Below are 24,453 nucleotides of genomic sequence, written 5' to 3' on the forward strand. Positions count from 1 at the left end.
CTTATCGTTGTTTGTGTGTGGTTGTTAGGTTGGTTGTGTTATCATTGTTTGCGAGGAGAGATTGTGTGGCCGTTAGGTTGGTTGTGTTATTGTTGTTCGTGTGTGGTCGTTAGGTTGGTTGTGTTATTGTTTGTGTGTGGTTGTTGTTAGGTTGGTTGTGTTATTGTTGTTTGTGTGTGGTCGTTAGGTTGGTTGTGTTTGTGTGTGGTCGTTAGGTTGTTGTGTTGTTTGTGTGTGGTCGTTAGGTTGGTTATGTTATTGTTTGTGTGTGATCGTTAGGTTGTTGTGTTGTTTGTGTGTGGTCGTTAGGTTGTTGTGTTATTGTTTGTGTGTGGTCGTTAGGTTGGTTGTGTTATCATTGTTGGCGAGCAGGGATTACGTGGTCGTTAGGTTGGTTGTGTTATCATTGTTAGCGAGCAGGGATTACGTGGTCGTGGGTTTAGTCGTCTGCGGCCTCCATGGTGCCATTTTGATGGCTAATGGACGCTGGTTTCTACATAGGGTATTTGTTGCTAAATAGCTTTGTTGTAACACACACAGATTTGACACAGGTTCTCTCTTATTTAGTGGAAGAGAATAAGAGATTCCCTCTGCGAGCGACCGATGGGGCGGGCGGATGTGTGTGGCGCTGCAGCTCGTCTCCTCTGTAACAAGCGCCGTCCTGTTCAGCAGCGGTAGTGCCGAGATCCCTGGACCAGACTGCAGTCTGCGGCACACACACACACACACAGCAGACTCTGCAGACCTCATCGGCATATTAATAGCCAGGGCTGAGACGGAGGGAACAAGAGGAGCTCCTGTCCCCGTGCCCAGCCCGTCGCTCTCAGGACCCACTGAAAGTAGTGACACAACCTAGAGAGGTGGCAGAGATGTCAGGTCCTGCGGCGTATAAACACATGCACTTATACACACTGGCACGCACAGCAAGAGCGAGAGAGAGAGCGAAGGGGAGAGTTTGGCTGTAAACTATAATACAACCATCAGCGACTACTGTGAGACCCTCGGCTGTGAGAGAACACATTTGGGCTGTTGCACATTGTGCTTTGTGAGACCCCAAGCCAAACCATGAGGAGAACTCGCTCTCTGTCGACTCCCCCGTTTCCCCTTCAGAGTTGAGATTTATCTCCACTGGTCTGGGTGTGCCCGCCTGCCAGGGGACTGGAGTGAGGTGATCCACTGTTGGCACTGCCAGCCAGAGGGTGTACTTCTGCAGCAAATCACACTCATTACCTCCCAGCTCACCCCTCAAACTGTCAGCCTGTGCTTTGCCAGGCTTGTCTTTATCGACACACTCAACCTTGACAAACCACCTTGTTGACGGATGTGGGTGCCATCCAGGAATGACCAATTTCCCCACCAAAGCTTGTAGGGGTGTAAAGGTACACATATCCGTACCGAACCGAACCGTTTCAGTGTGTACCGGGTCCGTACCGTACCGAACGGCTGTGTAGTGTACCGAACGATTACCACTAACGACCGCCCACCGGGGGCTGTTTTTTTCACAATCTAATATAATAATTATTATAAAAAAAAAATATATATATATATATTCGTTGACGGCCCTACACGTACAATTAGTTACTGCACACTACATCACCCCTGAGTGGAACATGGAAAGCCAAACTTTCTCCCACTGTACCGAAAACCCGTACCGAACCTCGACTTCAAAACCGAGGTACGTACCGTACCGTGGTTTTTGTGTACCGTTGGTTACACCCCTAAAAGCTTGTGGTGCTTCTAGCAAGCAAGTCATTGATAAGCGACGGGTGTATTAGACCCATAGCCATAATTTAAGATATAGTTTAAGCGTTTGTAAATTTCCCTGTCCTCCCATTGACTAAAGCGCTGGCACGGAACGGCCTATTTTGGGCATAGGGGCGTGGCTCTGAATGTGTTAATTCGTTATCTGCCACTATTGCTGCTAGTTGGACCTCGTCTGTCATTTCACTTTCAATTTCCTTCCATCTTCCACAGTGATCGTCAATGAGTTGCTTCCAGTCAACATGTACGAAACGGATTGTTTTTTCATCTGTACATTTCCGTTTTATACCGTTTTGAATACGAGTATAGTTTTGGAGATTTCTAGTAATTCCAGAGAAAGACACGATAATAGCCCTTTAGTGGAATACACAAAACTCATTTTTCGGCTGATTTATGAATTGTTTTCAAATAAACGCTAGATTATCGATAGTATATGTGTCCTCATGTACGAAGAGAAGCGTGGTCTGAAAAATCGCTTCTCTGTACTTTGGTCGGCGCGAACCTCACACACACACGCACGCTCCGATGGCGGTGATTAATCCAATTCCTGATCGCCATTCCAAATATAGTCCAAAACACAATGATCCACGATGCTCATAGTGGGGGGACTCAATGCAATAGTATCCAGCTGCATGCTTGAGAAGTCAAACCTGGACCGGACTTATTTTTTTGATGCACAGTCCCAGCCAATCCAATCCAATGATGTGCAATACCATCCGGGAGACGATAGGGCGGCGGTATTTGCCCTTTGCGAGCTCAGACCCATTCCCAATGATAACGTCAGGCTGGATGGATGAAAAATGAATGGATATCGCTAATAAAAGAAATAACGATTAAAACCAGACTATACTCGTGATTGGCGCTGCCACTGTCGGCTGCCTTGTGTGAGGGATCACTCCCCCCCCCCCCCCCCCCCCCCCCTACAGCCCTGTAACAACCCCAACCCACTCCCCCCTCCTTCCGTAAATGGCGCTGCCTATGGCGGCTGCCAGTCTGTTTGCGGTGGTGAATATGCATATGTTTGTCTCAAGGCTCTGTACCATTATTACTATCTAAAATGTAATAATTGTGGAATATTACTGTAATGAGCTGTATGTGTATGATCCAAGCGTCCTATGATCCTCATAGGAGCATAACAGAAAAAAGCATTCCATGTGAAGGTATTCTGTATCTTTGCATGTCAACTAATAAAGAAACTTGAAACTTGAACTTGAAACTTGAAACAAGCGATGGCGAGTTAACCCGACTATCATCGTGACTGGCGCTGAATGAGTTAACAAACTAAAATTTTGTAAACAAAAATAAATGTACATGTACTGTGTGTGTATGATTAGTGGAGCCACCTTTTACAGACCCTCTCATTGGCCTTAACTTCCACTGCATCATACAGTGAAATGAAACCATTCTAAATCTTTCTTGGGACCCTTGGACCCACGGGGGTCCCCATCCCCACACCCTTTGTTGTGAACCACAGGTCTATACCAAGGCTGCCATGCTCAATAGCTCATCCCCACGCACTCTCACTCTCTCCAACCTAATGGATCTAAATTTAATTGACCGGTGTAAGCAATATGGCAGAAACTAGGCATAAGCCAATCTGTAAGTAAAGGAGGTACAATATATATATTTTCCTTTGTTTGTTTATTTCCTGTGGTAGTGTTTGCTTATACAGTAGCTGACAGGAAATACACTGGGGCTCTTGCAGTTTCCCTAGCAACGGAATTCCTCTTCTAGGTTTATAGGAGAAAGTGAACACTATGCAGGAGAAAAGATAAATCTTATCCCTTACTACTGTTAGCAGTGTCCCACACTATACACCTCACTGCACATGTTGTATCTTTCTGGTCCCAGGATAATGTGAACCAGGGCAGTGGATGCATGCGCTCCACTGGCCAACAGAAATGGCCAACCAACCAGCTAGCCAGTCGGCACACTCTCTCTCTTTTTCTCTCTCTCTCTCTCTCGCTTACATCACCATTTCTCTGTTTGCTCTATTTCATTCTGTATTCAACTCCCAACGATTGCTCTTAAGCAGTATTCTCCAAGACATGCCTATAGTGAAGGCAATAACAGCTGTCACTTTATTCCCAACCCCCCTCCTGTAGTCCCCCCCCCCCCCCCCCCCCATCCACTCCTCTTTGTGTTTAATTTGCTCTGGAAGGCCCATGCAGGGTTAGCCAGTAAGGGGCGAAATTGGCATTTCCCCCACGGTCCGACCTCTTTTCCCTGGCACCATCCCAGCCGATCGTGACTCCTGCTGTAACAATCAGCTTGTGTCCTGGGTGATGGATCTCGCTTTTAACTTTCCCACTGACCTCTCTGGGAGCCGTACCATATGTACATGCATGTGCATGGCTAGTGGATGGGAGAAAATGGATTTAGCTGTAGACTATGATTTACTGTAAGTATGCATTCCACAGTGTTGTGGATGTCATATTTATTAGGCATTACAGTGCATTCCTTGAGCGTCTCGTGTTTGGCTAACAGTCTCTCTCTCTCCTCTCTCTCTCCCCCCATATGTCTTTCTCCTTCCCTCTTTCGTATTTTCCTCCTTTGTTTTTTTTATGTCCCTCCTTATTCCTCTTCTGTTCCTTTTCCATCCCCCACTTATATCTTACTCTCTCTCTCCCTCACTCTCTATCTCACTCTCTTTCTCTCCCTTGCTCTCTATCTCACTCTCTCTCTCTCTGCAGTGGGCGACAGTGACCTTCCATCTGCCCCACCATGTGCTAAAGCTGGTGGCCGGTGCCATCGTCAACGAACTGAAGAAGATCAACCAGAATGTGGCTGCATTGTCTGTGGCCTCGTCTCTCATGGACAGGCTGTCCTACCTCTTACCCAGCGCCAGGCCTGAGCTGGGGGTGGGCCCTGGGCGCTCTGTAGATAGGTAAGGAGGAACCAGGCCTGAGCTGGGGGTGTGTCCTGGGTACTCTGTAGATAGGTGAGGAGGAACCAGGCCTGAGCTGGGGGTGTGTCCTGGGTACTCTGTAGATAGGTGAGGAGGAACCAGGCCTGAGCTGGGGGTGTGTCCTGGGTACTCTGTAGATAGGTAAGGAGGAACCAGGCCTGAGCTGGGGGTGTGTCCTGGGTACTCTGTAGATAGGTGAGGAGGAACCAGGCCTGAGCTGGGGGTGTGTCCTGGGTACTCTGTAGATAGGTAAGGAGGAACCAGGCCTGAGCTGGGGGTGTGTCCTGGGTAGAGCTGCCGCGGTATCGGTATTACCGCGGTATCGCTGTTACATCATGCCCACCGCAGCGTTGGGCTGAATACCGGCATCACCGCTGTTTTTAATTATATTATCATTATTATTACGCTCTCGTTGGGCTTGCGGCTCTGCAGATATACCCTACTTCTCTGTCGAGATTCCAAGCGACCCTATTGGGTACCAGAAAAGTCACATGAAACACTGCAGACCACTGATTGGTCAGAAGAGATACGCGTCACATGCTTGGAGCATCTTGCAGTGCGTTTACTTCCTGAATCTCAGCCATCACAACACGGCTAATAGTACGTTAGCTCCCACCGGAGACCGGAGTGGATTACCGACGCCGTCGCTCCTCAGGGAACGAGGCATAATGATTATACTGCAACGAAATGTTATAATAAAAGCCCTTCGTTCTATACACTTGTCTGATTGAAAACTTTATTAACAGACCGCAGAATGGGTACAACTCGGCACGCTCTGAGCAAAGAAAGGAACTTAGATATTAATTGAGTAACGCTTGCCTTGCTATGTGGTCCGGTAAATACGAACGTGTAACTATACTAACGTTAATGCCACAAATCGAATACCTTTGTAATCATAAGTAGTAACGTTATAATAATAATAAGAAGAAAGGGTCGGGGGGGTAACCGGCGGGCGCGACACCGAGGGGAGACTTCGAATCCGTGTTTCACTTTTAATAACGAATGCGTGCATGCCGAATCCCAAACAATATCCATGCTGCAAAGTCATCCTCTAAAGATAGACATTTAGACTAGAGGCAGGCTATATGCTATATAAAGAGTAGACTACAAAAAAAATGCATTCAAACTTTTTTCTTTGTGTGTGTGTGCGGTAATACCGCGGCGGTAGGAAATATTTTGCAAATGTGTGCGGTAAGGAAAACAGCAATACCGCGGCAGCTCTAGTCCTGGGTGCTCTGTAGATAGGTAAGGAGGAACCAGGCCTGAGCTGGGGGTGTGTCCTGGGCAGCGTTTCCGTTAGAACATATTCGTGCCGGTCTGGATGTCCTGCAAGATTTCTATCCCCGGACATATTCGAGAAATGCCGGTCAGCCTGGTTTTCCTTTTTACCGGCTGAATGCCACCATCGGCGCCAATGTTAACGTTAATATCGCCTAATCTATGTTTTAAATTATGGCTATGTGTCTAATCTGCCCATCGCATTATCAAAGACTATTTTCCAGTCGGTGCTGTCAAGGCTGTTTATCGCGTCGTTGCCGTTTCAGAGCAGTTAGAAAAGCCCCCGTTTTCAGATAAAAAACAGCTCTTTCTGGAGCATTCTATGAAAATAGTCTTTTAGTGGAATATTCCACAACGTTGATATTCGTCGGCCTTTTTATGAATCGTTTTCAAATAAACGCTAGATGATCAATATTATACGTGCACGCAAGCACATTACGGCCGCGCGCGGATAATCGCCCTGTTGATTTCCTCTCGGACTTTTAGTGAAACCGAAACAAGAAGACATTTCACAAAACAGCTTATAACTTCATCAAACTTACTCTGATTATCCTAACACTGATAACATAGAGTCCTTACCTGACATCAGATGGTATCCAACTGGTATATTCCAATTCCTGATCACCATTCGAAAAAATCGATACGTGTATGGATCCAACGCGATACTGTAGAACCTCATGATCAGCGGGGATCTGAGGTTCCAGAATGAACTGTGTCACTGGTAACCCTGGCTGGATCAGTGAACTGGAAAATGTGGATATAATGTCGCACCTCAGCCAGGAGAATTAAACTTTCCACTCGGGCCTGAACGCTCGACATTTCTGTTTCTGTTTTCTTTCACCACGGCATCAGCGGTCTCTGTGGTGGGCAGACAGACAGGCTCAAAAAAAGAAAGAAAAAAAGATTCACATCCGAGCGGCGCCATCCGCGCTTTATCAGCGTGAAGCAACATGTAATGATTGTTTTGTTCATCGCATAGGCTATTTAATTTGAGCCTATTTTAATACAATTCAAATAATAAAATTGTGCTTAGAGAAATTATTTTCACCGGACATTATGACCGGAGATATTTAAATATTCGGACTTCAACATATTTTGCCGGTCAAAAACCGGTAATTACCGGCTAACGGAAACGCTGGTCCTGGGTACTCTGTAGATAGGTGAGGAGGAAACAGGCCAGGGCTTGAAAATGAAGGATGTCTCTGGGATGGTATTTAGGGAGAGTATGGGTATGGTAGATCAAGAAAAGGCTGAACCAACAGATGTACTGTCATCATCACATCTCTTGGTCAGTGGTAGAATATTTAAAAGTGAATCTCTTGCTGTTGTCTTCCAGGTCATTGATGTACAGTGAGGCCAACAGGAGAGAGACGTTCACATCATGGCCTCACGCAGGCTATAGGTGGGCTCAGCCAGACCCAATGGCCCAAGCTGGATTTTACCACCAGGTAGGCTGTGGAAGGAGTCCCTCCCTCAGTCGTTATGTCATTCTGATGTCACAAATTCCAGGACATATTAGATACAATTCAATGAAAATAATAATAATGAAAAAGTTACAATATGCAAGGAAAGTAAATTTGTATTTTTTAGATGTGATGCATTTTTGGAGTCATTCTGCTGTTCTGTTCTTTAATTGAACATGATAGTTATCACACTATGATCTTGCATATAAATTATTTACTGATTTTCCCCACTTGTCAACTTTAGTTACAATGAATAAAGTTACCTAACTCCTGTAAAACTGTATCATGTTCAATATGTTCAATTTGAGAACTCCCTTTAGCAACAACTCACTATCTGAAAAACTGGATGGAATGGAGAGCCTCTATAGCCTGGTGTATTTAATAAAATTTCAAACCTTTATTTAAACTCGAAAGGCAACTGAGGTTTCCCTCATTTATAGTCACGTCGAGTGTACATACAGAAATAAGCCTAAATAAAGCATATAAAATCAGTATCACACATATAAAATCACTACAATAAGACAACAAGATGAGGGTAGACAAAAGCAAAGATAGCAAATAAATGAAAACACATACAACTTGATTTGACAATGGTTGGAGATGTTTATAAAAAAAAAAAAAAAAAAAAAAAAATCCTCTCTTTCTCAGATTTTTCTCTGTTTTTCTCCCCGTCCCAATTTGGTCGTTGTGCAAATTCCCCCCCTCCCCTACCTGTTTGTTGTGCGTATGTTCTCCTACTGGTCGGTACGCCTGTACGTTAATGCCAAGCAAGCAGTGCAAAAATGCTTCCGCATTCGTCACCGCACGCTAGTGCGGTAAAGCGCCCTTCTTTTCAGACAAATGCTACCGTGCGTGCACCGGCGGCGGCGTGCTCGCTCAGGTGCGTGCGTGCGCCGGCGTGCTCGCGCGAGGTGCCCGCGCATGCGACACGAGCGGAGCTCAATATATATCAGTCACCGCCCCTTATTCAGTATCTAGCAAATAGCTCAATTGGCTAGGACACATGGCTGTGGATCCTATGGCTTGTTTGCTGGCGAGTTCGAATCCCATCGAAAATATTTTTTAACGTGATTTTTTTTTAACGTGTATTCTTTCGCCGATTAAGGTTAGGCATTGTTTCGGAGTTGGTTAAGGTTAGAACGGTTAAGTTTAGGCGCTGTTAAGGAGCTGGTTAAGGTTAGAGTTTGTCAAAGAGAATGGCAATATAATTTCTAAGGTTAAGGTTAAGGTTAGGCATTGTTTCGGAGTTGGTTAAGGTTAGAACGGTTAAGTTTAGGCGTTGTTAAGGAGCTGGTTAAGGTTAGAGTTTGTCAAAGAGAATGGCAATAGACAGCCTATTTCCGCGCGACCTGGGCGCTGGGCGGCGGAAAATGAAAGGCGCATTACTGCATGCCACTACGGCAAATTTTTGCACTGCTTGCTTGGCATAAAGCTACACGCGGTCGGTACAAGGGAACCCTGAAGTCATCCGCACGCTTCCTCCGACACGCGCGGCGACAGCCAGTGACTCTTTTTTCACCTGGCAGCGAGGACTCTCATTGGTGAAGTGTAACGCGTCAACCCAGCCAAAAGAGTTAGTATAGCGATCAGCCCAAGCCAAGGCAATGCTGACTCCGGGAGTCGAGACCGCAGCCTCTTGCATTGGTGACGAGCGCAATCTCCGCTACGCCACCTGACCGCTTGGTTGGAGATTGTTTTAAACTCTGCAACAGAGGGGAGAATCTCCAGCTTTAAGGATTGTTGGAGTTTATTCTATGAGCTAGGGGGCAATGGGGCATCATAGCAAAATGCAGAGTTACCCAGTTCCGAGCAAACTCAGAGGATCTTAACACATTCAGCGCTATGCCCGACTATAGTCGGGTTATCTCGCCAGTGGTTGAGCGTCATACCCGAGTATAGTCTGGTTTTGATCCTTTGATATTTTTCCTCTGATCCCTGTTCTAAATCATCATCCGGATCATTCTAGCTGTCCCTGGCGCGTTTGTATGTTGGAATTGCAATGCCGATCGAATATCACCAGGTGGCAGTATGTATCGCCTAATTTTGAACTGGAATGGCTTGCCGTGGATACATGTTTTATAAGGGCTCCTCCTCCTCCTGCTTAAACAGAGATTCACATCGATCGACGTAAAACATGCTCGACAAACACGATCGCGGTTTTGAGTTAAAACGCGCCCCCCTTGATTTATTTTTTTATCCACTTTTTCTCCTTATTTCCTATTTTTCTCCCATCCCAATTTCCCCTCGCCAATTCTCCCTTCAATTCTCCCCTCCCCTGTCTCGAACGTTGCTAGACTATGCCTCCCACTGGTTGGCTGCAGTGAGGACGAACCCTTGCGTCACGTGTCCCCTCCGGTACACGAGGAGGCAGCCGTCGCATCTTTTCACCTGTACAGCGCGATCTCTCAGTGGCGAGGAGTAACGCGTGGGAGGCTTCCTGATTCTGCTGTACAGGCGCACCAACCGACCTGTAGGAGTCGCTGTCCACAATGTCCAATCCCCACCCACCAGCTTTCCCACCCCTAACATACCAATTGTGTTAGTATGAACGACCAGCCAAGCTGGTAGCAACGCCGAGAGCTGGGCTCGAACCCAGCATCTCCTGCGTTAGTGGCGAGCGCCACTTAGCCACCCCTCGAAAATGACAATTTTAAGATGGCCTTGAAGCGGCAGAGATGGGGACAGCATATGGCGCTGAATGTGGTTAGGACCAGCCAGTCACTAAAACGGGTTCCATAGGTTCCAAAACTCTATTCCAATAATAATGTAGTATAAGGAGGTAACTTACAATAAGGGCCTTAAAAATTAACAAATACCAGTGTTTGTTGCGCCTCTCCATCAGCGAGGACCAACCATAGTGATAAATCTGAGGGCAGAGGGATATAGAGTCCAAGGATTAGCCTGATGTTACTATGCAGTTCACCAGACACTGCTACACTTTTCTTCACAATGATAATGTGTTGGAAGTTAAGTGTTGGTTGTCACTGGTTTCTGTCTCTTGATCCTGTTGTCTCCTCTTCATCATCTCTTCCTCCCTCTCCTCCTCTTCCTCTTCTTCTTCTCTCCTCTCTTCCTACAGCCTGCTTCTACAGGCGATGACAGAGCCATGTGCTTCACCTGCAGTGTGTGTCTAGTATGCTGGGAGCCCACAGACGAGCCATGGTGAGTGGACCGCCTTCATTTACATTTTATTTCTCACATGAATTTGATCTCCTCTGACATCAACATGATATTAATAATATATGATTATGATAACAATATATAATAGAATAGAATAGAAATACTTTTATTATCCCGTGGGAAATTAGACACTGCAAATCGCTCAACATTTAAACATTTAGACAGGACAGGTCACAATAATAATAATAATAATAATAATAATAATAATAATAATACAATACTGTGTCATTGAACGATGATTCAAATGACAGTTACAAGAACAAGTTACAGGTTGAAAAAACCCTCAGCTCAGAACTCGGCAGAATCTGCACCTGGCTCGCTGATAACAAGCTATCATTACACCTGGGTAAAACAGAGTGTATCAAATAACAAACTCGGCAAAACCAACAGCTTCTCTGTTACAGTGGGTGACAATATTGTCACAAGGAAAGAAGAAATTACATACCTGGGTTCCATCCTAGAGGCAAATCTTTCCTGTGACAAAATGGCATCCAATGTAATCAAAAAAGTCAATCAACGAACTAGATTCTTGTACCGGATCTCCTCTCTGGTAAACAAGAATACCCTGAAGACTCTTAACAGGAGCACCCATTCAAGGGTACTACGACTATGCTTGCACCTCATGGTACCAAAGCACCTCAAAGGCACTAAAAACAAGATTACAAACATCACAAAACAAACTGGTCAGACTACTGCTTGACCTTACTCCTAAAACCCACCTCACCCCTGCCCACTTTGACAACCTAGGATGGCTTAGAGTAGAAGACGGTACAGCAACTTGCAATGGGCCTGGTCTACAAGATACACTACACCACTAAGGTACCCATGTACATGTCGAAATACTTCCCAAAGGTCAGTGAATACCACGACCACAACACCAGAGGGAGTTCCACAAATCATGTTCAACCCAGATTCGGCACAAACAAGGGCCTAAACACGTTTCGCAATTATGCCACATCAATGTGGAACGCCCTACCCACAGCAGTAGAAAAATGTGAATCCCTACCCACCTTCAAAACCGCTCTCAAAGAGCACTTGGGGGAGGCTGCAATTCGAAACTGGCCCCCGTAAATGTCCAAACCCGCCCGCCCGCCCACCCACCCACCCCCTCCTAATGTACAGTTTCCTCCACCTCGTATGTATATATTATCTGTTAGGATCTCTGTTTAACAGTACTGTATATTTGCATATCTTGTATGTCACAAATGTCATGATGTATATCTATGTTGCGTATGTCATTAATGTCATTATGAATTGAAAATGGGGGACCCTGATGTAAATGAGACGAAAGTCTTTCTCTGGTCTGCATCCCCTTAACAATTGTGTGTATTGAGCCGTACTGTATTGTACCCATTCTGCAATCTGTTAATAAAGTTTTCAATCAATCAATCAATCAATCAATCAATCAATGGACATTTCCTGTAAGCATAGATTTTGATCATCTGCTCCCAAAATCCTAATATAAAAAAATAAAACCACAAAAAACTTTTTAAATTAAATGTATTTTAAATTTCAACAGCTTTTTCGATTATCTAACTTTCTCATCACTATAACGGCACGCTTGGATCAGAAGGATGGAATAATTGTTGCATGTAGACCCGAAGCGTCTGTCCTTTCTCCTCCGGGTGTCTGAGATGCACTGTTTTCACCTAGACTTTCTATGATTTTCCAGACCTCCAGTAACCCGAACCCCCTCCTCTCATGCACCCTCCAGGTCCGAGCACGAGCGACATTCCCCCAACTGTCCGTTTGTGAAGGGCGAGCACACGCAGAACGTGCCGCTATCCGTGACGCTGGCCACCAGCCCGGCCCAGTTCCCCAGCAGCCCTGACGGCTCCGACAAGATCGCCTGCTACGGCTTCGGCAGCTGCCCCCATTTCCTGGCTGCTGCCACCAAGAGGGGCAAGATCTGCATCTGGGATGTCTCTAAGATGATGAAGGTGAGGGGGAATGTAGCATTTAGAAGTGGTGATCTGCAAGGTCCACATTTCTGTTTGTTTTGGCGACATCTACTGGTGATAAGTGATCATTGCTGTTTTTAGTTTTTTGTGATGTAAAATGCATCAGATCCTGTATGCCGGATGATTTTCCCGGGAATGTCCTACCAGACACCACAGTCCAGAACCGCAAATGTAAAAACATGAATCAACTGGTTATAGGTGGAATCACTATTGTGTTATATTACCGCAATTGGCGATAGAGTTGGCAAAATAGACATTTATTTAAATGAAAATATGCAAGATCATTACTTTAAATTAAAAGGGAGCAAACGATACCCCCATACATGTCTTTTTGTGATCAAAACACAAGTCAATGGCATACAGAGATACATTACACAATTGTTATTTGTGTCCCACCTCCCTTACCCACCTTGAGGACCTGGTTCAAACTAAAACTAGTTATTCAGCTGCCACATGCCATAACATAATGTTCTCTTGTTTTGCATTATAAATGTGGGCTGTGCATCATACATGTTATTCCTATGTTCTAAGACGGTCCAAAGATATTAGGACTGCAAGCGACTCGCCAAAACATTTGAGTGCCAAAAGTCAAACTTGTGATGTCATCAGGTATAAAGCCTGAAGCTTTTGCAAGTCAAATCAAATCAAATCAAATTTATTTATAAGGCCCGACAACACACGTTAATGTCCCCATGGGCCGTACATGTCTTCTTTAAACAAGTCGAGAAGAAAACATAACCATAAGTCAAGAACAGAACAAGAACACCATAAGGTCCAACAAATTTAAAATAAATGCAAATAAATGAAAGAATGCAAGCACTCCCAGACAGGTAAGGAAAAACTCACTAAAACCTAACAATAGGGAAAAATGCTCCACAGGCAGTGTGGAGGAGAGAAACCTTAGAAGGGCCATTCAAGGGGGGATCTCCCTTCTTAGATGTCGGTGATAGTAGTGTTGCAGACTAACAGTTGGTAAGCATGCACTCAAGTGTGTAGTGAAACACAGATGAGTGCATGCAATAGCAACTGAACATTTTGAAAGATTAAAGATAGAGCTGATAGTGATAGCAACTGAACATTTTGAAAGATTGAAGATAGAGCTGATAGCGAATCTATTTGAGGCACAGGGGCGGCGCAAAGAGGGTCGCGTCCTCCCCGTCTTAATCACGGGACATTCAACACTCCGGTCATTGCTCAGGGACAGCCGGAGACAGGGAGATAGGGAGCGGTGCAGAGAGGGTCGCGACCTCCCCGACGACATCGCGGGACGTCCAGCACTCCGGTCACCACACAAGTTTGAATAGAGGACTCTTGAGAGCACCAAGTATTCTGTATTCTGATTATACAGGAACATTTTCTGTTTCAGAACTAAGCAAAGTACTATAGAATTTATTTAATTTGAGTATAAAATTACAAACAAATATTCTTTGGGTGCACCAAATCAGTCTGCCATTCATTATCTATGGAGCAGCTCCAGACTTTATACCTGATGACATCACAAGTTTGAGTCTTACTTCTCTGGTTTCTGGCTTTCGGAGAGAGTAGTTCATGTTCACACATATTGATTGAACTTTCCTAGACTATGGAAATAACATGTTGTGATTCACAAGTTGGGTGTGTCTGGGCTCCGCTCCAGGCTTTGTATCGATTCACTTTCAATTCAGTGAATTCAGGAAGTGGATTTTTTTCTTTTTGACATGAAAAGGTTGTATTATCCAACCTATTGACTAGTAAATTAAAATACATTTTCTATCATCAGCAAGTGAATGGCATGGTCCTACATTGTGTATCCTCACTTTAACCCTGTGGTCATTGTTCCATTTAAAACCCAATAGCATGACAATCCCATTGTACTGCACTACAAATGATTGGAATGAGGTGAACAGACTGAAATATTATTGGATAAAATGGATGATTAAAGGGGGACTATGCTATTTGTTGTACATTGTTTCATGTACAATTGGCCAGTTTGTGATATGCTTTCATGTAAATTCTTTGAATAAATACATAATTCCTGCTTTTTGCTTTTTTTATGGGTATTTCTAGTTACACAGATATCGTGATGTATTGTAAATAAAACGTCTTGCAATATATCGATTATCGTGTATTGTGATATTATTGTTATCGAGGGCCATATATCGTCGCAGTATCATGATTTACTTGTAACGTCCCACCCCTACATTTAACATATTTGGATCTGGATGAATATCATCATGCTAACTTCTAACGTACCAGAAAGTTACTTTTGTGTGTATAGTCATGATGAAGCCACAATAGAGGCTTTGCACAGAACGTTTGTGTAGTTCTCTTTCCTCCAACATGGCTGCCTGTAACCATTGGTTTGAAAGAAAATGCCACATTTTTGTGCAGTGGTACAGAAGGTAAAACATTGTAAAAGGATATTACTGTTCTACTGCAACTTGTTTACCAGATCCAGTAATAACACTATTAACACAATTATAAAAATGGTGTTGATGTATTCCTCATATTTGTTTTGCACATAGCAACCATTGTTTCTTTCAACATGGAGGCCAACTGGGCATTCTAAACATTCTGTGAAAGACTTCTATTGATAACTGTATTGTCTGGTCATCATCAGGTGCACCTGAAGTTTGAGATCAACCCGTACGACCCGGCCATCCTGAGACAGCTGATCCTGTGTGGCAGCGAGCAGACCCAGCAGACGCTGGCTGAGTCCAGGAGACCAACCCTGGCCTGGCTGGAGGACTCCTCATCCTGCTCAGACCTGCCCAAGCTGGAGGGAGACAGGTAATACACACACATACTCATAACCAGTGTTGTGCTAGTTACTGAAAAATAGTAACTCAGTTACTTTACTAGTTACTTCATTTCAAAAGTAACTCAGTTACTTTACTAGTTACTTATGCCCAAAAGTAATGCGTTACTGTGAAAAGTAACTATTTAGTTACCTATTTTTTTTTATTGCTCCCATTAATGCCCTTACAGATTCTTACAGTCAATATCTGTTGATCAACTTGACAGTTTCCATTAATCTCTATCTCTCTCTCCTAGTATGTCTCTTGCTCTGTCTCTCATTCTCCCCCTCTTTCTCCCTCACTCCCCACCCCTTCCTCCCTCCCTCCCTCCCTCTCACACACACTCACACGCACACGCACACACAACATTGCAACTTTAGATTGAATCTGGGCTTGAAGTGTAGAGCATTTTTCCTCTATCTCTCTCTCTACAATATCTTACTCGCGGTCTCTCGTTCTCTCCCACTCTATTTTTTCCTCCCCTCTCTCTCAATCTCTCCCTCTCTTTCTGAATACACACACACAACACAAATACATACACACACATGGTTGCCTGTAGGAGGTCTGGTTTGATGAAAAATATTGAGAGATGGCTCTGAGCCCCCTTCCTAGTAACATAATCAATGAGAATGAGAGAGAGAGAGAGAGAGAGAACGCTTAGGTTCTAGGTTGAAAATAAGTGCACGCTAGGTTGAATGAATGGCCTTGATGTCGCCGTTGGAGCGTTTCATTATAAGCGCCTTGCGTTGCAACTAGGGATGTCCGATATTATCGGCCGATATTGCCATTAAAATGTGATATCGGAAAAAATCGGTAATTATTATAATTTTTTTACATTTCTATAACCTTTATTTACCCAGGCAAGCAAGTAAGAACAAATTCTGATTTTATTTATTGTAAAAAGTATGCATAATGTTGTGTTAATTGAATTCCACAACAAGAGGGGGGGGGCTGCATATATCGTTATCGGTTGATATCGGTATCGGAAATTAAGAGTTGGACAATATCGGTATCGGTAAAAAAGCCAATATCGAGCATCCCTGGTTGCCAGTAGTGTAAGGATGCATTAGCCATTAGCTAGCTTACTTACAGAGACTTGTGGTGGAGGTTGTAGCTGTGTTCAACTTCTGAACGAGCCCGCCAGCTTGATTTCAGCCAGGCAGAAAACGGGTCCAGAAACGAACGTTTTAATCCACACCACAATATGTAAACAAAGGTTTTAACCATCCACAACAGAATAGTGCAGTCCAAATGTATTTCCGATGCTTGATTCTTCTCTCAGACCGATGCAATGTCTTGACACTATGTTTATTGGCGAAGCGAGTGTAAACAAACACGCCCACAACGTGTCTCCCCACTCTCCGCACACAAGAGTCAGGACTGCTCGCTATCGCTTGCTACCAATCTACATACAAACAACGCAGTAACGAAACATTTAGTAGCGGTAACAGAGTTACTGAATTGAAAAAGACTAGTTACTGCCAAAAGTAACGGCGTTACTGTAACACGTTACTTTGTAACGCATTAGTCCCAATACTGCTCATAACACACGCAAACACACATGCATAAATACACATACATATTAGAGCTGGGACCTATACAGTATTTTAAGGTATCCCGTCATAGAACCATGCAAAGGTATGTGTTTTACAATACGGTCGTCAACAATACAATATATATTAATAATAATAATAAAGGAAGTATGTATTACACACTGTAGTATTCAAAATGATTTGTGATGGAACTTGATTGAGATACTTTGAATAAAGTAGCACCATGACAATTGTTTTTACAAGGTAAAGAAAATAAATTAAAAGAAGCCATATTGCATTGTAATTTGTACTGGAAAACAAAATATCCTCAAAACCAAGATTTGATTTTTTTTGCCATATTGCCCTAATGCATACAAGCATACATGGATGCTGCAGTTGGTTCTGTGCTTCACGATCATCTTCAGAGACTAACTATGTCCCTTGATTCCAGTGATGACCAGTTGGAGGACACGGACAGTGAAGAGCATTCCAGATCAGAGTCAGTGACTGGTACGGTAACAGTTTCTATAGGGTCTGTGGGTCTTTATGGTCATTCTATATGGATGTATGATCTAATGAACCTCTCTTTGCTCTCCTGCGTTCAGGCCAGGCGTCTCAGCGTGAGAGCATGGAGGTGAGCCTGGGGGTGACGGCGCTGAGTGTGCTGCAGCAGCCTGAGAGGCTCCAGTGGGAGGTGGTGGCCAGCGTGCTGGAGGACACGGTCAAGGACCTGGAGGAGTTGGGGGCCAACCCCTCTCTGGCCAAGGCCCATGGTCACGCCAAGGACAAGGGCCCTGAGCACCACAACATTCCCTTCCCCTGCCTGCTGGCTGGAGGCCTGCTCAGCTACCGCTCAGCAGCCAGCTCTCCCCTGCCCGGACCCCCAGCAGCAGCCCTGGCCTCAGGCCGCAGGACCACGGATGGTCCCCTCAGGACTCAGGGCCCTGAGCCCCACCACACCGGGCCCCTACAGGACCAGGGCTCCATGGAAATAGAGACATGTAATCCCCCAACTGTAGCCCCGGAGCTGGGCTCCCCCAACCTGGCGGGGCCCTTACCCCCGTGCCCTTCTCCCCTGCCGGCTGTGCGTAGGACTATGCCTGTGCTACTACTGTACAGCATCAAGGAGGCGGATGACAAGGCATCAGGGAAGGTGTTTGCCCAGATGAACAACCTGATGAGCAAGGGGCTCCACGAGGAGGGCTTCACTGTGCCACAGATTATAGAGATGGAGTTTGATACACATGAACAGCTGCTCCTCCAGGACCCTCCCATCACATACATTCAGCAGTTTGCCGACGCGGCGGCTAACCTGGCTGGGCTGGACGGCCATGTCGATAAGTGGAGCACCCTGGCTGCAGCCACAGCCTCCGCCCCGCCCCGGCCCGGAGCGCTGGTCCAATGCTTGCGGCTCCCCAAGCAGCTTGAAGAGGAGAACCTGTACGTGGACTCCATCACGCCCTGCTGGGATGGCCTGCACCTGCTGGTTGGACTGCAGCCGTGCAGCGTCGAGTCCCTCAGCGCCATCAACCAAGTGGAGGCCCTGAACAACCTGAACCGCCTGCACTCTGCTCTCTGCAGCCGACGCAAAGGTGACCCCCTCCTCCCAATGGCCAACGGAGTGGAAGCCCACCACCACCCAGGGGGTTCACCCCCCCAGACACCTCTTATTCTGCCCCCAGCCGACCAGCAGCAGCAGCATCAGCACCATAGGTCTGTGTCTGGTGGTAGTAGTGGAGGGGGCTACCTGGCTCTCTACAAGCTCAACTACTCCACACGCGTCGTCACCTTGGATGAGGAGCCAATCAAGGTGCAGCACATTCGGGACCCACGCGACGCCGTCACCTCCCTCATCCTGCTGCCTCCGGACGTGCTGGATGGCAGGGAGGATGACAGCGAGGAGACCCCCGAGGAGGCTCACCCGCCCGCGCCCAAAAACTGCTCCAGCCTGGGGTCTGTAATGTCTGCTGGATCTGGGACTGCATGTGGGGCAGCGACGACCAGCAGCGCGGCACCTGGTTTCCCCTCAATCACCTCCAGTCCCAAGGAGAGTAAGCGTATGGAGGTGACGGGGTTGGGCCACCTGGTGGTCACCACGCAGGCAGGGTACATTATGATCCTGGACCTGTCCACTCTGGAGGTTCTGGCCAAGGTGGAGCCGCCCAAAAAAGATGGTTCGGTCGAGGAGACGGACCCCTTCGTCTCGGTCACCTACTGCTCTGGGACTGACCGCCTGTGTGCCTGCACTAAAGGTGAGCGTCACTCCAGACAGGGACACGTCAAGTGTCATAGAAACGGCCATGTGTTATAATTATATTTTATGCTGTATGAATGGTATCAAGACTTTGACTAATTGATAAGTGAAGCGTTCGCTATGGGGGTGTTTCTAATCCTGCTTTGTCTTTTGTTGACCGACTGATTTACAGCAAATGTCTTGTGTAACCAATGGATTAGGGTCCACAGATGCTGAGGCCTAAAACTGGGAAAGCATACTGCCAGAGAGTGGTCGTTTTTAATGGGGAAATCCATAACACTAGATTACTTGCTGCTCCAAAACAAACATAAAATAATGAAATTAAAGATGTTATTTTATGTTGAGTAAACTTAAAAGTTACTGCATTTGGAGGTGAAATTAGTTTTTATTAAAGATGTTTAAATAAAAAAATTATATTTTATGAATATTCTGCTAAAAGGCTGGATAGTCACACAGTGAGTGGTTTCAATGGTAACTGAGGACTCCTGGCTTGGTCTAAGTGGGGAAAAGGCTTTATTCTATCACAAAAATGACCCCATTGACCAAATGAACCATTCTGTGTAAAAGATATAGGGATGCACAGATCCGATATTGATATTGGATATCGGCCCTGATATGACTAAGATAGCTTTATTTTTTATATAATATAATATCATAATAAATCAAATAATAAATAACAATTCAGTACATTTATATCTGTGTTAATTTATTACATCTTGTTTCACTAAGTTAGGAAAGTAATGTTTTAAGTTAAAGGAAAACGCCAACATTTTGGGAAATTAGCTTATTTGTCATCTTCCCTGGAGTTAGACAAGAAGATACATACCTTTGTTGTCTCAGTGTGTGCGTTAGGCTTAGGGAACGCCCGCTCCGTTAGCTTAGCTTAGCTTCATCACTGGAAGTGGGTCAGACTTGTACCCTCAAGTTCCCTACAGTTCCCTACAGTCACGAAAGGATCCGAACCGATTGAAGTTTATGGATACCATGACTTAAAATCCTCTTACCTTGACGATTAAAAGCCTCCCCAATTTAGAAAACAGTATTCCCATGGCTGGTGTTGATATGCTGCTACTGTAGCTAACGAAAACCAACAACCGGACACTCAAGCAGATAACGAGGATAATAACTTCCGGTCGGGGGGGGTTCCAAAATAAATGAGCGACGTCTATAGCAGCCGAAATACGTTTATTTTGTACATTATCTAACGTTAACACGAACCTAAACTAACTTTAGGTTAGTTATAATGTTAGTTTAGGTTCGTGTTAACGTTAGATAATGTACAAAATAAATGTATTTCCGTCCTAAAAACCCCTTCCTCTCCCAAACCGTTCTTGCAATTGTTTTTTTTTTTAAACTTTATTTTTTAGCGTTTATCGCTTTTCTGGTCAAGCATGACCGACAGAAACAGGTTGAAACGGGATGTAGAGCAGGGGAAGACATTCTGATAAATGACGGCGGGTCCGGGAATCGAACTCGTGTCCACCAGATCCGTGACGAGCACGGTTTTCCCCGACGCAGAAATAGCGCCGAGATATGCGGTGAGCTACTGGAGCTCCCCCCCCTCCTGCAATTGTTTTATGTTGCATGATGATCATGAATACATTTATGTATTGTATTTTAAATATCAACATGATCTGTCCACCCTCAGTACATTTACTATCAATATAATATACTCGTCTGACTTCATCTGATCTTTTCAAACGCGCACACACACACACACAGAAGGGAGAATGCCTGCCCCCCCTTCCCTTCCCCAGTCCTCACTCTGCTCGTCTGCTGTGCTCTCTGTCTATGGCTCTGAACAGGGTTAGCTTGTTGTTAGCTTACTCTAACGTAACGTTAATTTAGGTCTTTAATAGGGATGCACCGAAAATTCGGCACCGAAAATTATCGGCCGAAAATGGTTAAAAAGGCTCTTACGGCTTTCGGCCAAAAGGGTTTTAGCACCGAAAATATATGACCGAAAGTCAAATAACGTGTTGTTGTGATGATGTCATCAAAACGCGACTACAGACATACCGGGTAGCATGCGCAACATGTAACGTGAGCAGCTTGGCAGCTCTTCCTGCATTCTACAGCCTGTGATAACTAACTCCTCTTGGGAGTAGGGATGCCCCCCGAAACCCGGTTCTAAACTAAATTAGAAAAAACCGGAGTATTGATCAGCTCCGAGCTCCGACGTTAACGGTACTGCTATCAGTAGTCTAGGAGCGGATTAGCTATGGAGCTAACCGTGTACCATCCATCTGCGACGCAACGGTGGCAGCAACAGTGGACACTTGAGTAATGTTAACGTTATGACGAGTTCATACTACACTACACGTATGAACTCGACATAACGTTAACGTTACTCCGTTTAAATGAAGTGTTTAATTAGCAGCAATCTGTTGTTGAAAATGTATCGTTAAATCCATAGATATATATCTATGGTTAAACCGGAAATGGAAATGCGAGGACAGGAAGTCGTCATCAATCGTTGTAGTCTTTTAGTCTTAACAGTCTGGAATTAATGTAGGCATTCAAAAGTGCTGAATAAATGTTTTATGGGCCCATAATAGTGATTATTAATATTATTTAAGTTAAGTTTAGCCATAATCATGTCTTTTGCCATAATCAGGTAGCTAAAAAAATAAAAATAAACATTATATATATATTTATTATATTAATCATTTTTGGCCTTTCGGCATTCGGTTTTCGGCCAACTGTTTCCTATTTTCGGTATCGGTTTCGGCCAAGAATTTTCCATTCGGTGCATCCCTAGTCTTTAACATGACGTGGTCATAAAGGAATGGCTAGTATCAGGGGAGGAAATTAGGCCACTTTACTCGCCAAATGCGAGTATTTTTTACGTTTGGCGAGTGATTCATGAAGACCACTCGCCAGTCTGGCGAGTATACAAAAAAATAAAACATTCTGCAATCACTGCACTGGCAAACGGTGCGTGTCTTCTGAGTGTTCGCTTTAGTTGACAGTAGGGATGCCCCCCGGACCCCGGTTTTAAACGGGAACCGGTACTATATTAGAAAATACCGGAGTATTTATAAGCTCCGACGTCCTCGGTACTGCTATCGATACTCTAGAGAAATTATTATTATTATTATTATTATTATTATTATTATTATTATTATTATTATTATTATTATTATTTAAAAGTTGCGAACGATCTCTCCTCTCTCTGTCTCTGCACGAGAAGCAGCGAGTCATTACACACACTCCTCGCGAGTCGCGCTACACATACATACGGGTACTCCTTAATGAAAGCGCTGTCAATAGTATGCAGCTGCAGCACGTCAGACAGCAGCGCTTACAAGCCCCGCACATACAAGCCCCGCACACCTGATGTGCTGCAGCTGGAAGCATCTCAGCGCTGTCTCCGTGCCGACGCGCGCTGCACACAGACACAGACAGCTCTGCATGGACTGAGTCGTGATGGCGGATAGAGCGAAGCGTTCACAAGTGCAACAAAACATTTGCCAGTAAGGGTGGCAATACGAGCAATCTATCAAAACATTTGTTTGCAAAACACTATATTAGTGTGCAGAAATGCGCCGTATTCGACTGCCTTGCGCGCAGTGGTCCATCTGCATCCACGTCCACTGCAGCCGGTAAGCCAAGATACGGAGTTTCCTAGGCTAATAACGAATTATTACAAATAGGCTAATAAACAAAATAATTGTTTAGCTACAAATACTACAATCTAAAAACTTTTTATAGATCGTCAAGCTGAGGTCAGCCACCAATGTGTCCCAGGCCAGTGAGCCCACCACACATCCTCCCTAGCAGGGTTTCCGTTAGAAAAAATTGTTGCCGGTCTCCGTGACCTGCAAGATTTCAATCTACCGGACAAATGAGATTAATTCCGGTCATAGTTTATTGAGCTTTAAAACAATTGAATAAAGAATGTCATCCTCAAGGCATGTAGATTTATAATATTATTACTTAAAACTATAGGCTACTTTTGCGTATACAGTCATTAATATATTCCAAATAAAATAAGTCCCTCGATACTCCGTGCTGCTGCTGACTTGAAATAAAATAGACCGCGTATGTGGGCAGTCGGTCCGACACTAAACAGCAGTCTGTTATAATCACATTTTTATGAGCTAACGAATTCCGTTATATTGGACATTTGTATTAATTATATCAAGCGAAGAACTGAGAAATTTTGCAGAGAGAGACTGCAACATTATCGTGGGTTTGCGTGATGTATATCTCCACCTCCGAGTCCCAACGACTTGGTGCTGGTCATAATGTCCGGTGAAAACAACTCCCTCCAAGCACAACTTGACCACCCGAACCGTACCAAAACAGGCCAAAATTAAATAGCCCATGCGACGAACGATTCATTACATTCGTTTCATCGTTGCTCCACCAAGCAGCCGGTCCAACAATGAAAGCTGTTATCAGCGCGAGCCGGTCGCAGTTAGTTTGCAAGAAGCATCCAGCTGCAGACCCGCAGAGCAGCTTTCCAGGTCTGGGGACCGCACTGTGCCAGCAAAGCTGGTGGGTTCTGTGGGTCTGCAGCTGCATGCCTTCCGCAAATCCAGCAGCAAGCTCTCGCTGAGCGAAGCAACGACAACAAACGCAATGATTGTTTCGTTCATCGCATAGGCCACCCAACTCCAGCCCATCCAAATACAATTCAAATAATCAAACTGTGCCCAGAGGGAACTATTTTCACCGGACACTATGACCGGAGAGATTAAATATGTCGGACTTCAACAGATTTTGCCGGTCAAAAACCGGTAATTACCGGCTAACGGAAACGCTGCTCCCTAGGCTCTACCTCCACCACCCAAAGTCCTTTCTCCCTAGCAGCTAGAGGAAAGATGACAGAGGATAGGGTGAACGAGTGTCACAGGGCTGTGACAAAGTTTGTTGTCAAAGGCCTGCACCCGTTCTCTACAGTGGAGTCCAAGGACTTTAGGTAACAACTAATCATTCAGTGTATATCGTTTTTTTTGTATACATAGTTGTCTAACTTGTCTGTTGTTGTTATAAGTTATTATTGAAGCAGCTATTCCCACCACTCCACACACATTTACAATAATTCAATCATTTCTAATCTTTACTGTAGGGAGATGACCAATGCTCTCAACTGCAAATATAAAAATCATAAAAAAATTATCAAAAAGAACCGATAAGAGTATCGATAAAGTACCGAACCGTTAAGCAGTATCGATAGGAGTAGTAGTATCGATAAAATCCTAACGATACCCATCCCTAGACAGTGCCACGAGAGCACTGCACAAGACCACCCGCGGACATATAATGTTTAATAAACGTTTGCGCAGTACTGGCCAACCCGCGGACATATAATAATAAAAGTCCCGCGGTAC

At 44.8% G+C, this 24,453-nt stretch overlaps 1 protein-coding gene across 5 annotated transcripts in view; it reads left to right on the plus strand.

Annotated features, from left to right (window-relative positions):
• The window catches only part of birc6 (baculoviral IAP repeat containing 6), a 384,970-nt gene that overhangs the window by 44,317 nt on the left and 316,200 nt on the right, over positions 1-24,453 (plus strand). For all 5 annotated transcript variants that reach the window (XM_084322229.1, XM_084322232.1, XM_084322231.1 and 2 more), the window contains exons 4-10: positions 4,455-4,648; positions 7,284-7,395; positions 10,490-10,572; positions 12,305-12,530; positions 15,151-15,320; positions 17,312-17,370; positions 17,466-19,112. In XM_084322229.1, the coding sequence (XP_084178355.1) occupies positions 4,455-4,648; positions 7,284-7,395; positions 10,490-10,572; positions 12,305-12,530; positions 15,151-15,320; positions 17,312-17,370; positions 17,466-19,112 (2,491 nt within the window). The remainder of the gene's footprint in view (positions 1-4,454; positions 4,649-7,283; positions 7,396-10,489; positions 10,573-12,304; positions 12,531-15,150; positions 15,321-17,311; positions 17,371-17,465; positions 19,113-24,453) is intronic.

This window comes from Notolepis coatsorum (genome assembly GCF_963971535.1).
Source record: "Notolepis coatsorum genome assembly, chromosome: 9".
NCBI classification, from domain to species: domain Eukaryota; kingdom Metazoa; phylum Chordata; class Actinopteri; order Aulopiformes; family Paralepididae; genus Notolepis; species Notolepis coatsorum.